Genomic DNA, 14,816 nt, shown 5'->3' on the forward strand with positions numbered 1-14,816 from the left:
ACCTTGAAAGCTCATTATCCTCTGTGACTATACAAAGTTATTGCAATATTATTGACTATATTCCCTATGTTGTACATAACATCCGCGACTTACTTATTTTATAACTAGAAGTTTATATCTTTTAATCCCCTTCACCTCCTTTGCCCATTACCTAATCCCGTTACTTCTGGCAACCACTAGTTTGTTCTCTGTATCTATGAGTCTGTTTGTTTTGATTTGTTTGTTCATTTGCTTTTTATTTTTATTTTTGATTTTATTTTTTTAAAAAGATTTTATTTATTTATTTATGAAAGACACAGGGAGAGAGAGGCAGAGACATAGGAAGAGGGAGCAGAAGCAGGCTCCATGCAGAGCCCCATGTGGAACTCAATCCCAGGACTCTGGGATCATACCACAAGCCGAAGGCAGATGCTCAACCGCTGAGCCATCCAGGCATCCCTGTTCATTTATTTTTTAAATTCCACACATGGAATCAAACAAATACGGTATTTGTTTTTGTCTGACTTATTTCACTTAGCATAATACTCTCTAGTTCTATCCATGTCATTGGAAATGGCAAGATTTCATTCTTTTTATGGCTGAGCAGTATTCCATTGTGTGTGTGTGTGTGTGTGTGTGTGTGTATACATTGTGTGTGTATGTATATAGGTCACATCTTCTTTATCCATTCATCTATCAGTGGATACTTAGGTTGCTTCCATATCTTGACTATTGTGTTAGTGCTGCAGGAAACATAAGGCTGCATATATCTTTTCAAGTTAGTGATTTTATTTTCTTCAAATAAATATCCAGAAGTAGAATTGCTAGATTATATGGCAGTTCTATTTTTAATTTTTTGAGGAATCTCCATAATGTTTCCATAGGGACTGTGCCAATTTATATTTCTATCAACAGTGCACTAGGTTTCCCTTTTCTCCTCATTCTTGCTGGCACTTGTTATTTCTTGTCTTTTTGATAATAGCCTTTCCTGACAGGTGTGAGGTAGTATCTTGTTGTGGCTTTGGTTTGCATTTCTCTGATGAGTGATGCTGAGCATTTTTTCATGTATCTGTTGGCCATCTGTACATCTCCTTTAGAAAAATGTCTTAAAAAGAAAAGAAAAATGTCTTTTCAGGTCCTCTGCCTATTCTTCAAGCAATCAGGTTGTTTGCTTTTTTGATGTTGAGTTGTATGAGTTTTTTTTTTTACATATTTTGGATATCAACTCCTTATTGTACATATCATTTGTAAATATCTTCTCCCATTTAGTAGGTTGCCTTTTATTTGTTGATGGATTCCTTCACTGCCTAAATAAGGATTGGTTACTAATAAAAGGTTGCCTTTTATTTGTTGATGGATTCCTTTATTTTGATGTAGTCCTGTTTTATTTTTGCTTTTGTTGCCTTGCCAGAGAAGACCTATCAAAAACATTGTTTTTTTTTATTTGTTTTTATTTATTTTTTTTAATTTTTATTTATTTATGATAGTCACACACAGACAGAGAGAGGCAGAGACATAGGCAGAAGGAGAGGAAGAAGCAGGTTCCATGCACTGGGAGCCCGACGTGGGATTCGATCCCGGGTCTCCAGGATCGCGCCCTGGGCCAAAGGCAGGCGCCACACCGCTGCGCCACCCAGGGATCCCCATTTGTTTTTATTGAAGTTTGATTTGCCAACATAAGTATAACACCCAGTGCTCATCCCATCAAGTGCCCTCCTCAGTGCAAAAACGTATTAAGACCGATGTCAAAGAGCTTATTGCCTAGGAATTTTATGGTTTCAGTTCTTATATTTAGGTATTTAATTTATTTTGAGTTAATTTTTTTACATGGTCTGAGAAAGTGGTCTAGTTTCATTCTTTTGCATGTATCTGTCCAGTTTTCTCAGCACCATTTATTAAAGACACTGTCTTTCCCACCATTATGTTCTTGCTTCCTTTGTTGTAGATTAATTGACCATATATAATTATGGATTTACTTCTAGGCTTTCTGTCTTGCTCCATTGATCTGTATGTCTGTTTTGTGCCAGTGCCATACTCATTTGATTATTACAGCTTTGTAGTATAATTTGAAATCACAGTGTGATTCCTCCAGCTTTGTTCTTTCTCAAGATTACTTTGGCTATTTGGGGGTCTTTTGAGATTCCATACCAATTTTAGTATTACTTATTCTAGTCTATCCTAACCACCTTTAAGTGTATGATTCAGTGGCATTAAGTACATTAATGTTGTTGGGCAACTATCACCACCATGCATCTCCAGAACTCTTCATCTTGCAAAATTGGAACTCTGTACCAATTTAAAAAATAACTCACCATACCCTTTTTCCTTCCAGCCTCTGGGAACCACCATTCTATTTTCTATCTCTATGAATTTGACTAACTCTAGGGATCTTGTATAAGTGGAATCCTACAATATTTGTCTTTTTTGACAGGCTTATTTAACTTAGTGTAATGTCCTCCAGACTCATCCATATTGTAGCCTGTGTCTTGTGCCCAAGATTAGTATCCGAGAAACCAAGGAGCTGACACCAATGCAAACACACGAGGGTTTATTTACAAGCACGAGCTTGGGTCCAAGTGTACCCAACACAGGGATCAGGGACTTGGACCCGGAGGTGGGTTCCAGCTTAGTTTTATGGGCTGGTCTAGGGGACCTCCAGGAAGGGGGGAGGAATTTCTCAAGTTCTGTTTACATTCTGATTTGGGGCTTTCAAGGGCATTAAGCTCTGTTCTCATTCTAATATGGGGCTTCCTGCCACTGGCTTGTGCTTTGTTCTCATTCTAATATGGGGCTTTCTAGGGCGTTAAGTTGTAAGCTGTTTTTTTCTTGTAACTGAAGTAAGGTAAATTTCAGCTCTTATTCACAGGGGCCTGAGATGGCTGCACTTGTGCTAACGCTGAACTTAAGTTGGAATGGCCTTAATTTTCTTGGCCTCCACAGTCTGAATTTCCATCCTTTATAAGGCTGAATAATATTTCATTGTATAATGGATCAAATTTTGTTTATTCATTCATCTGTGGATGGACACCTGAGTTGCTTCTACATTTTAGCTACTGCAAATAATGCTACTATGAACAGGGACGTACAAATATCTTCTTGGGACCCTACTTTCACTTATTTTGGATATGTCCTGAGAAGTGGAATTCCTGGGTCATATGGCAATTCTATTTTTAATTTTTGGAGGACCTGCCATACTGCTTTCCATAGTAACTATACCATTCTATATTTCCACCAAGTGCACAAGGATTCCAATTCCTCCCCATCCTTTATATATATATATATATATACAACTTTACTCACATCTTAATGGATATGAGTGGTAGCTCATCATGGTTATGATTGGCATTTTCCTAATGATTAGAGAGGTTGAGCATCTTCTCTTGTGTTTATTGGCCATTTATATATCTTCTTTGGAGAAATGTCTATTCAAGTCCTTTGCCTATTTTTGAATTGGATTGTTTGTTTTTGTTCTTTTTGAGTTGTGGTTCTTTATATTTGGTGGATATTAACCTCTTATCAGATAAATAATTTACAAATGTTTTCTCCCATTCTATGGTTCTCTTTACCCTCTGTTGATTGTATCCTCTGATACACAGAAGTTATTGCCTGTGTTTTGGTATCACGGTGATAAGGGAACAGGGCTAGCTGAGGACAAAGCACAGCTGAGATCCCACAAATGACCCCAACCCCACCCCAGGTATGTGTGACATTCCTCAGGAAGCTTCCAATTGTCTTAATGTTAATGCCTTGTTAGAGGGAAAAGCAATCTTTAACTTGACAATGGCAAGGCCTCCAGTATCTTGTAGGTCCTCCTTAGCATATAAAAATCCTTTTGAAACCTCCCTTTCCCTTACTTCCCGAACTCTGCAGGTATATAATCAGCCTCACCTCACAGGCTCAGGCAGCTCTTCCCGCCCACGGGTCCAGTCCCCTCTACCTTAATAAAACCAACATTTTGCACCAAAGATGTCTCAAGAATTCTTTCTTGGTTGTTGGCTCCAGACCTCACCTATATTCCAAAATTTCATCAGTGGTTAGTGATATATAAATTATCATTTGCCTCTAAATATTTTTAAATTTCCCTGTGATTTCTTCTTTGATCTTTTAGTTATTCAAAAGTGTGTTTTAAAATTGTCAGGTTTAATCCAATGTGAAGGCCAGGCAAAAGTTGGTGGAAACAGGCTTTTATTGGGACACGCTCTCAGGCAGCTTCCGCGGCCCGCAGGGGAGGGACAGAGCGGGGAAGTCACGGGCTGGGGAAGTCGCGCCCAGGCAAACCACAGGCGGAAAGATGGGTCAGGGCGGCATTCTGATTAGGGCAAGGGTTATGGGTCTTTGTGCGCTTAATTAGGGTAGGGCCGCAAGGCGGCCTTACTGGGAGGTTGCTGACCTGGGGTCGACCGTTTTGAGGCCCCCAGTCTCGCCAGCCCAACAAAAATATCCAAATATATACAATTACATTTATCTTTTTATTATAAATTTCTAATTCAGTTTATTTACAGTCAGAGAACCTGACAGGTGTGGTACTGATTATGTGAAATTAGTTGAGATGTCATCAAGTATGTCATCAAGTTTTAGAAGTATTCCATGTGTGCTTGCGAAGGATATGTGTGCCCTAATTTTTGGATAAAAGCTTCTGCATATGTTGTTAGATCAAGCTTTAATTATATTGTTTAGATTTTCTATATTTTTGCTGATTTCTATATCTTTGCAGCCTGACCATCTTAGGCCCTATGACACCTTTTATTTTAAGTCCGATATCCATAGGGCAATACAAGTTTGCTCTTGGTTAGTATTTGAGTAATGATATATTTTTTGCCTCCTTTTACTTCCAACATTCTATGGCATTTTGTTTCAGTCATATCTCTTGAAGATAGCTCATAGCTTTTCAATTTTTTAAAAAAAGATTTTATTTATATATTCATGAGACACAGAAAGAGGCAGAGAGGCACAGGCAGAGGAAGAAGCGGGCTCCATGCAGGGAGCCCGATGTGGGACTCGATCCTGGGTCTCTGGGACCACGCCCTGAGCCGGAGGCAGATGCTCAACCGCTGAGCCACCCAGGCAACCCATCTTTTCAATTTTTATCCAAACTGACAATCTCTTTTACTAGTTGGCAAATTAAATACATTTACATTTATTGTATTGATAGACTTGAACATGCTATTATATGATTTTTAAAATTTTTACTTGTTCCTCTATTTTCATGGTTCCTTTTTCTCCTTGTCTTTTTCAGTGATTGACATTTTTGATAAATACCCCCTTCATTACTTATCTATTTTTCTGTCAATTTGGAATTTATCCTTCTAGGGTCTTTTTAGCAATTATTCCTGCAACTTTATCAGGCATACTAACACAAGATGTTAAAAATAAATATTATCTTTATTCTCCGTCCAGTCACAAAGGGCTTTAGGACTCTTGCGTTTCTCCTACCTTGACTTCCATTCCACTGTTATCTAATAATTCCCTTTTTTTATTCCCACAAGTTAGATATTATTGCTGTTACTTGACACAAACATTGCCTATTTGGAATTAACTCTTTGTTTACTATTTTATTTGCCCACCATTCCTTCATGCATCTCAAGCTGTCTTTCCAAAATCCTTTTCTTTCTTGAAATAAATCCTCCAAAAGTTCCTTACCAGTAGGTCTCTGGGTGGTAAACTGCTCCAGCTTTTTTATCTACAAAAGTTTTATTTTATCCTCATTTTTTGTTTTGTTTTGTTTTTAAATTCCTCTTTTTTTATTTTTACAAGTTACACAAATCATATCCTCTTGTCAGAACAGAAAGGCAAAGCCTTTTGTTTTGGAGATGAGTGACTAAGCCTGCATTTAATGACATACCCCTGAGAAATGGTTTGAATAAATAGAGGCACAGAGGAATTAGAACCCACCCACCCCCACCAAACAGATTTCAGAAAACAACACTGTTGTTCTCTATCAACACTGTCTTATTCTTTAATGATTGTTTCTGCTGGGAATGCATTTCTAAATTACCGGTTATTTTCTCTTTACCTTAAAACCGTGTTTCCCCTGTCTTCCGGCTTCCTCTGATGTTGGGAAGATCTGCTATCAGTTTACCTGCTGCTCCTTTTTAAGTATTCTAGCTTTTATGGCTGTTTTCAAAGTATTTATTTATCTAGCTATCTATCTTTGGAATTGTGTGGTTTCACTACTGTGTGTCCACGTGTGGATATCTTATTTATCCTGCTTGGACTGTTCCTCAGCCCTAGAGTGTGTGGACACCAGCCTTGGGACCATTGTTCATCCTTGTGCTCTCCTTTTTCTCTTACTACACCTCCTGCCAGACACACCTTAGGCCTTCTCACTCTAGCCTCTGGATGGATCCTTCAAATGCATGAATTTTCCCTTTACCTGCGAATAATCTGTCATGCATTTTTTCAACTTAAGTATTTTTTCCATTTCCAAAGGTTCCACATTCTTAAGACTGTTTCTTTGTTTCCAGTGGCTTCTTGTTATATATTCCTTCTAGTCATTTCTCCAGCGTAGCTATCTTATACCTTGTGTTTAGTGATTCCAACACCTGTGGTCCTTGGGAGGCTACATCTGGTGGTTCTTGCCTCTATTGCCTCTTACTCACACTGCCTGTTTCTCCTGTACTTGGTAATCTTTGCCTGGGAGGCTATGCCACTTCAAGAGGCAAGCTTCCCCTTAAGAGGACCACTTCTGTCCTTCCTGGAGTTGAAGGTACCCTTACCAAGCCCACTAAAACCCTCTTCTAAGGTTTTGGTTCAGAGCCAAGAAGCTCAGACTCAATTCCCCCTCCTCATTACTGTTCTAAGGGTCAGATTCCCCACAATTATGCTGTCACAGGAATGTGGCCTTTGGAACACCCTACTTCTCACAGCTGCTTTCAGGTCTACATCAGAAGTCAGTTACTCAAGCTTCCATTACCCTCTGGTCCCATTTCTTCCTTCCAGGGACCCTGGCTGCCCTGACCCCCACCCCTCACTCTTAGAACTCTGCTTTCATTTGTCTGGTTTTGAGGACATGATCCCTGAAAAAACCTACCTTTGAGAGACCAGTAACGCCTCAAAGGGTGCATCTCATCTGAAGTTTAACTGCTGTGGAACAGGACAATCCTAGACATGCATGATACTGCCACTATTTTTTTTTCTAGCCCAAACATAACCCATTACAATTTCACCAGTTATTTTTAATCCCTTTATTTTGAACCCACTATTTCCAATCATTAAAATCTTTCAAACAGAGATCCTATTGTGGATCATATCAGTGTTATCTGTGGTTTATATGCATTTATCCAAGTTTCTGATCAGATAAATAAGACAAAATCTACCCCAGCACTTTGCTAGTACTCAAGGCAAGATCTTTCGTACTCACTCATTCATTTTTCATTCTTGTAACAAACACTTATTGAGCATCAACTCTGCTAGGTGCTGTGTCAGATACTGCTGGTACTGGGAATCCCTGACTTCAAGGAGCTTACTGTCTTATAACCACTTATAATCACTTCTCCCAGTAAGCTTAATTAAGCTGGGTAGAAGCAGGTAGTCTAGAGATCTGAGCACCTGGCTGTTTACCACTCTGTCCATGCTTTGCTGATGGCAGTGGATGTTAAAAGTCACACCTCCTTCAAGCTTCCCTTGCTACAACTTGATGTGAAGTTCAGTTACAAATGAGTCTCAGGCATTATATTTGGGGGTCCTACTTGTGAAAGTAACCCAAATCTTGGTCTGGGCAATGTGAGTGGTATGTGTCCTCCATAAGCTGGCCTTCCCCCTTGCCGACTTCTTCAATTGCAGGGTGTGTTCTATTGGTCCCACACCCTCATGTCCAGGTCCACTACTGACCCTGTCCTGGGAATGGCCAAACTGGACCTCACCACCCAACCAGTGCTCTGAAGCACCTTTATTGGGCTGGTGGAAGAACCAGACTTTATTCCCCTAGGTATCAAATGGACCCCTGATGAGAATGGAGTCATTGCCTTCGACTGCAGAAATCGTGGCTGGTAAGAGCTCCAGGGGAAAAGTCTCTGGGGCTGGCATCTCTCCTGTAATCTCTGGGTTCTGCTTCCTCCTCTGGTCCCTGCCCTGCCCCCACCAGCAGCCAAGGACCTCAAGTGTGTACAACCTTAACCTAACATAAGAGCAGGAGACTTGCTGGCTGCACTCCTCCCTGTCTCTGCAGCTGCCCTTGCTCCAGGACTCATCACATGTGTCTTTCCCATCTCAAACCTCCTTCCAGGACATTGAATTGTCTCTAAACTAACCCTTTTCCAGACTCTCCTCTCCCAGCACATCCCTCCTCTGGCAGATTTGTAACAGAATCCGAGGGTGGAATCCAGGTGTCTCCTTTCCTGCTGCCTGCTCCTCTAGGACACCGGCTGGTCTAAAACAGGATGAGGGTTACCACCAGGACTTAACCTTTCTCCCACTTGACAGGCCCATTAGATGTGCACATTCGAGCTATTGACCCCAAAATGGCTTTAGAACTATGCTTGGGTGTATATGGTACATGATAAAACCTGGCATTGATGAACCATTGACCTGAACTTTGGGTACACTTGAGCCAGAATCTGAATAGAAATAACTAGAGACTCAGTTGGGTGGCTGTTCTGGCTTTAGTTTTCCGATTGTTGGCCTGTGCTTTCTTTCTGCTAAAGGTACATACAAGCTGCTACTTCTCCCAAGGACATAGTGATTGTGGTAGATACTAGTGGCAGCATGAAGGGGCTGCGGATGACTATTGCCAAGCACACCATCTCCACCATCTTGGACACACTGGGGGAGAATGACTTTGTTAACATCATTGCGGTAAATGTGCCTTCCTGTTCTAGAATAGCTCTCCCTAGGAAAAAAAAACTTTTTTTCTGCCTGTACTAGAATCACTTGATGTACATACTGCATAATGATTCTCTCCTCTGAAGCTCAGGCTTCTAACCTAAGGTCAGACCAAGGATGGGTTTCAAGAGTTCCACAGAGTTTCTGAAATTATGCGTTAAATGTGTGCATCCATTTTTTCTGATTCCATAGGTTTCATCAATTTCTGAGATGAGTCTGATAATAAAAATTAAAAGACACAGGCCCTGAGCAAATATCTGACTTACCCCCATCCATGTGCTCTTGACTGGTACCCATTGCTGGAACAGCCTCTCCATTATGCCCTGGCTCTTGCTTTTTACAACATTCCCAGATCTCCTACTTCTTGCATCCCACCCAAATTTAAATACGTCAAGAGAAGGGGGATGTAGGTAGTGAAGACCTAGAAAGGAACCAGCAAACCCTGGTGCTGCTTTTACTGCGACTCTTCCTGCAGATAGCTCTGCCTGCCATAGAAAAGTAATGAAGGAGAGGGAAGAGGCAGAAAGAAATGGGAAGATATAAGTCAGAAATGCAACAAAAGAGCAGGCCAGTTCAGCCCTCCAAGGAGGCAAAGTTGATTGCCACCTTGGGGGCATCATTTTGAAGGTCACCTGATCCAAAACTTTCTCCCACCAGCTTGTTACATTCCTGAAAATGCTTGTCTTCAGTGGGATTTACATATCTAGTATAGAAATATCAAGGCAACATGATCTAACTTCAAAATGTTCATCCTAGGGTGTCAGAAGGGCCCTCCTCATCCCTGAACTGCTTCCCTGAGGCCTACATCATTTACCCACCTGCACCACTCCTGGATCCCACCCTCCCCATCTTCACCACTTTTCCATCCCTGATCATGACCTATAGTAGTGACAGGACAGCTACAAGGTCAGGTCTGACCCCTTCAGGAAAGTGGGAGTATCTCTCGCTCCTTCTGCAGTGTGTTCTGCTTCTCTCCCAGCCCTTCTCTTGCTGTTTGGGGAAGAGAGGTAGAGGAAGCATTTGCTCCTGATGTTTCTCCAGAACTCCCCCAGCATTTGCCCTAGAACCTGCGTGCACTCCTATCTTTCTCTCCCTCTCTTACTTATTTTTTTTTAAGATTTTATTTATTTATTTGAGAGAGAGAGAGAGATTGACAAACAGACTCACTGCTGAGTGCAGAGCCTGATGTGGGCTTGATACCATGACCCTGAGACCATGACCTGAGCCAAAATTAAGAGCTCAACTGACTGAACCACTCAGGCACACCTCCCTCTCTTATTTAAACAGAAGTAGATTAAAGACATTTTGAAGATTTGAGTTTTAACTGTAAGGAAGTGGAGTGATTAAGAAAAAGAGGGCAATAATAATTCATCTTTTTCCTTTCCCATCCCTGTGGATAGCTAGAAGATCTTCATTGTAAGTACAAGGCAGGGATGCCTGGGTGGCTTAGTAGTTGAGCATCTGCTTTTGGTTCAGGACATGATCCCGGATTCCCGGGATCGAGTCCCACATCGGGCTCCTTGCATGGAGCCTGCTTCTCCCTCTGCCTGTGTCTCTGCCTTTCTTTCTGTATCTCTCATGAATAAATAAATAAAATTTTTATTTAAAAAAAAGTAAGTGCAAGGCAAAGGGTGAAAAACATATTCCTAATCCCCAAACCCAGGCCCTGGGGAGGGGTCTACACTTGGAAGGCTCTAGGATTCTCATGGAAGGCACTTTGTTGTCTAGGCCCAGGAGTGAAGACCAAAGGGATTCTGTCAGTACCTTCAGGTTTCTCTTTGTGTTCTGGGAGATGGACATCACTCAGCCAGCCACCTGAGAAAATGGCTGAAGACCAGGATTTGAGGGAGAATTTTTGGAGTTAAAGCCCCACTGTTCTTATTACTCAAAAGAACTGCCAGAAGCATAGAGTACCCCCAAGATAATATTACATAGGTGCCTAGGTAACCTGTGAGTTGCCTGAGCTTTTTCACTGGGCTCTGACCTTCCAAACTGACCCTACCTGTTCTCCTGTCTCCTCTGCCCTCTGCAACTGCAGTACAGTGACTACATCCATTACGTAGAGCCTTGTTTTAAAGGGACCCTGGTACAGGCAGATCGAGACAATCGTGAGGTGAGTGTCTGTCAATAGGTGAGTGCCTGATGCTTCCAAGCCCCTGTTCTGATTAGGATGGTGGGCAGTCACCAACTCAGACTGCCTGATGGCCCCTTTTGCTTATTCCCATGGCATTTGGAAGAAGGGCAAAGCAGGTACCCATGTAAACACATCCAAGAATTTGCTTCATAAATATGCTGCCTGCCTATCAAAGCAAATAGTGAGCAAAGAGAGACCTTGCACCCAAGGGAAATTTCACTTATTCAAGACTGCATTTTCACTCTGTAGATTATCCAAGACTCTCTTTCCCTCTTTGCCTCTTCTGTGAACATTTCCACTATATCAGTCATAAGGAGTTTCCCCCAAAAGGAAGAGAAGTTCAGACCCATTGGATTGAGTCCTTCTCAAAGGCCAAGGAAGAGAGACAATTTTTTTAAAGGGAAAAGTTTTCATGTGATAGATACTTCTTCCTTTGGCTGGGGAATTTGAGTTTGGCTGCTTCTTGAATGCTGGCCTCAGATTGGATCCTGGAGCCCTTGATGACCTCCACAGTTTCCCCTGTGAAATGTTCAGTTTGGTTACATTGGGCTGGGTGCTAAAGGTGCTGGGAACCTGGCAACCTAGACAGTGACTCTTTGAAGGCCTGCCTGGACTGTCTCCCTGCTCTGGATGGGCTCACACTTGGCATTCCAGTAGTGGGGACGTGTTTGCACCCAGCCACTTATACGGTCTTTTTTTTTTTTTTTTTTTTTTCCACTTACACCGTCTTTTTTTTTTTTTTTTTTCACTTACACCGTCTTAATTTATCTTGGGCACACCTGAGAAACATGTACTATAGAGGCCCATGATAAAATTAGCTGGATCATGAAAAGAGTGATCCCACAATCATGTCCTGGTAAAATAGCTCTAAACAGCCTCTGAAATTAACACCAGAGATGAAGGTTCCCTTGCAGTCAATTCACTGACCCTCCTCTAATTTCTTACCCATGACAGCATTTCAAACAGCTGGTAGATGAGCTGATGGTCAAGGGTGTGGGCATCGTGAACCCAGCCTTGACTGAAGCCTTCCAGATCCTCAAGCAGGTATCCACACCTGATGAAGCTGGAGAGTGAAGGGTTAGGAGACAAGGTAGAGATATGGGGAGGGCAGCTGATGGCCTATAGTCACAGTGACTTTTCTTTCCCCACACAGTTCCAAGAGGCCCGTCAAGGAAGCCTCTGCAACCAGGCCATCATGTTGATCACTGATGGGGCTGTGGAGGACTACAAGCCAGTGTTTGAGAAGTACAACTGGCCTGATCGCAAGGTTACTCTTCTGGTGGAGGACTAGGGGCAGGAGAAGGGGCCAAGGGAAGTATTCTACTGTCTACATGGGAGAACTAGTGCTGCCCAGAAGAACTGGGCCTGCCCTGAGTTAGAATGTTCTGCTCTATTAAACTTGTTAGTATATTCAGATAGTATGTCCCAGGTTGATGTTCCAAAATTATGTTGACTCTAGGCACAAAGAACTCATGCAAGAAAAAATTCAGAGTGAGAGATCAGATGTGGTGTTGAGAGGAAGACTGCCAGGCTGTGACCCTCCCCCCCTGTACTGGGCCCACATCACCATGGCCTTGGCAAGTCCCACCACAACCTGGGCCTCAGGGTTCTTTCTAGTCAAAAGGATGAGAGTGGAGAATCCAAAGTCAGTAAAGTGTTTGACCTGATATCTAAGACTCACATAAATAATATTAACACTACTTATGGCCAGAAATTATGGCTGCTGAGTACATCTGTGTCTTGTGGATTAGATTCGAGTTTTCACTTATCTTATCGGAAGAGAAGTGACTTTCGCTGACCGCATGAAGTGGATTGCATGTAACAACAAAGGTAGGTGGTGTGTGAGCTGAGCTCCTTGCAGTCTGCACCCAGTCATCAGGGATGCTGAGCCATAGTTCCCACATGGGACCTTTGCAGAGGAATGGTGCTGTGTCAAGATGACAGTATCTGCCTCTCCTTCTTATTTGGAAAAAGCTAGACAAAATGTAGAGTGCCCCATGAAACCTTGAGGAAAAGCATAATTACCCCCGCAGGGACTCTAGGTCATTTCATTTCCTGAAATGAAACTGGGAGGTCGTCTATCCAGTGTTTGCAGAAGAGAAAACTCTCTCTTCAAATAAAGCCTATATGAACCACAATACAGACAGGGTGAGGCAGAAGTGAGACTCACAGTTTAAATGTAAGTTCTCTCTTACGTCTAACCTCCATTCCTCTCATTGCAAATTAAGCCCATTTGCTGTAGTTCTGCCTCCAGACAAAAAGTAGAGGGTTATTATTTTCTTTAGAATAATGTTTTGGGTGCAGTCCTCATTTGTCTCTGGCCAGAACCCAACACCTGGGCTTCATGATGCCAACTTAGGTGCTCTGGATTCAATCAAATTTTATGGAGCATGTATTGAGGTACCTGGTAAAGTTTCCAAATTGCGGTCAGTATGGACTTAGTTTTGTCCTTGCTCCTGTTCAGCAGAAGAGACAGATAAGAGAATCATCAGTGGTGATATAATCTGAAATGTGCTGTGAGGACAGAGAGGCACAGACTATACAGGGGTTGGGAGACTGATGGGACAGACACTTCCTCCATTTGGAGAGAGCAAAGAGGACTTCTTAAAGGAAGAGGTACCTATGTTAAGGCATAAAAAATGTTAGGAGTGGGCAGCCCCTGTGGCCCAGCAGTTTAGTGCCGCCTTCAGCCTGGGGAGTGATCCTGGAGACCCAAGATCGAGTCCCACATCAGACTCCCTGCATGGAGCCTGCTTCTCCCTCTGCCTGTGTCTCTGCCCCTCAATCTCTCTCTCTCTCTCTCTCTCTCTCTGTCTCTGTGTGTGTGTGTGTGTGTGTGTGTGTGTCTGTCATGAATAAATAACTAAAATCTTTTTTAAAAATGGTAGGAGTCAGCTGAACATAGAGAATATGGAAGGATGTTCTAGACAGAGGGAACAACATGTTCAAAGGGTCTGAGACAAGAGTCATCTGGGAATGGAAAGCAGTTTCACTTTCTGGAGGGTGGAATGAATGTTTTGTGGGAGGTGGTAAGCAATGAGGCCAGAGAGGTTAACATGTACTAAGTCATTCATAGCCTTGTAAAGTCATTTGCTCTTTTAAATATCACCTTGGTGACAGGGAAGAAGCTGTAGCACTCCTCCCTGTAACTGAGGAAGGATAGTGGTCAGAGAAGGAGGGTAGGGGGTACTGAGCCTCTGTCTTAGACTGTACTGAAAATGGACCCTAAGAAAGAGCCACATGTAGGAGAGGGTGCTCCTAGAAGATAACCCCATAAGGAAGTAAGGAGAGCATCATGATGAGAGAGAAGCCAACCCCCATGGCCCTCGCTGCTGAGGCCCTGCTGCTCCCATGGCGTCTCTGGACTGGGAGGGTCCCCCAGAGTTCTCAGGTTCAGGCAGCACACCACTGGCCTCCAGCTGTCCACAGGAAAGGGCATAACCTTGGGGGGAAGTGGTTCCCTGTGGCCTAGGACAGCCCCCAGTAAGGAGCCCACCGTAAGCCAAGAGCAACTGGGGGAGAGCAATTCTAAGCAGAGCTCCCAGCTTTCCACAACCACGCAACCTTCCCTCTTCCAGGCTACTACACGCAGATCTCCACACTGGCAGATGCACAGGAGAATGTAATGGAGTACCTGCACGTGCTCAGCCGCCCCATGGTCATCAACCATGACCATGACATCACCTGGACAGAAGCCTACATGGACAGCAAGGTGGGGGCCTGACCCTGCTCCAGAGTTAGGGGCACCAGGGAGTAAGAGGTAACTTCCTGGGTGGGTCAGGAGAGAGGTGAGCAGAACACCTCCTCAGGAGAAGGTGTGAAGGGGTGAACACCCTAAGTCCACTGGAAGACTCTTGCCTATATGCTGTCCCCAGAAACCTAG

General features: G+C 42.9%; 1 protein-coding gene across 1 annotated transcript in view; it reads left to right on the forward strand.

The window, feature by feature from the left end:
- The window catches only part of CACNA2D4 (calcium voltage-gated channel auxiliary subunit alpha2delta 4), a 119,892-nt gene that overhangs the window by 17,963 nt on the left and 87,113 nt on the right, over positions 1–14,816 (forward strand). Inside the window, exons 7-13 of the mRNA XM_038577892.1 lie at positions 7,907–7,967; positions 8,622–8,772; positions 10,838–10,912; positions 11,888–11,977; positions 12,087–12,200; positions 12,685–12,763; positions 14,512–14,645. Coding sequence (XP_038433820.1) covers positions 7,907–7,967; positions 8,622–8,772; positions 10,838–10,912; positions 11,888–11,977; positions 12,087–12,200; positions 12,685–12,763; positions 14,512–14,645 — 704 coding nt within the window. The remainder of the gene's footprint in view (positions 1–7,906; positions 7,968–8,621; positions 8,773–10,837; positions 10,913–11,887; positions 11,978–12,086; positions 12,201–12,684; positions 12,764–14,511; positions 14,646–14,816) is intronic.

Source organism: Canis lupus, chromosome 27 (genome assembly GCF_011100685.1).
Source record: "Canis lupus familiaris isolate Mischka breed German Shepherd chromosome 27, alternate assembly UU_Cfam_GSD_1.0, whole genome shotgun sequence".
NCBI classification, from domain to species: domain Eukaryota; kingdom Metazoa; phylum Chordata; class Mammalia; order Carnivora; family Canidae; genus Canis; species Canis lupus.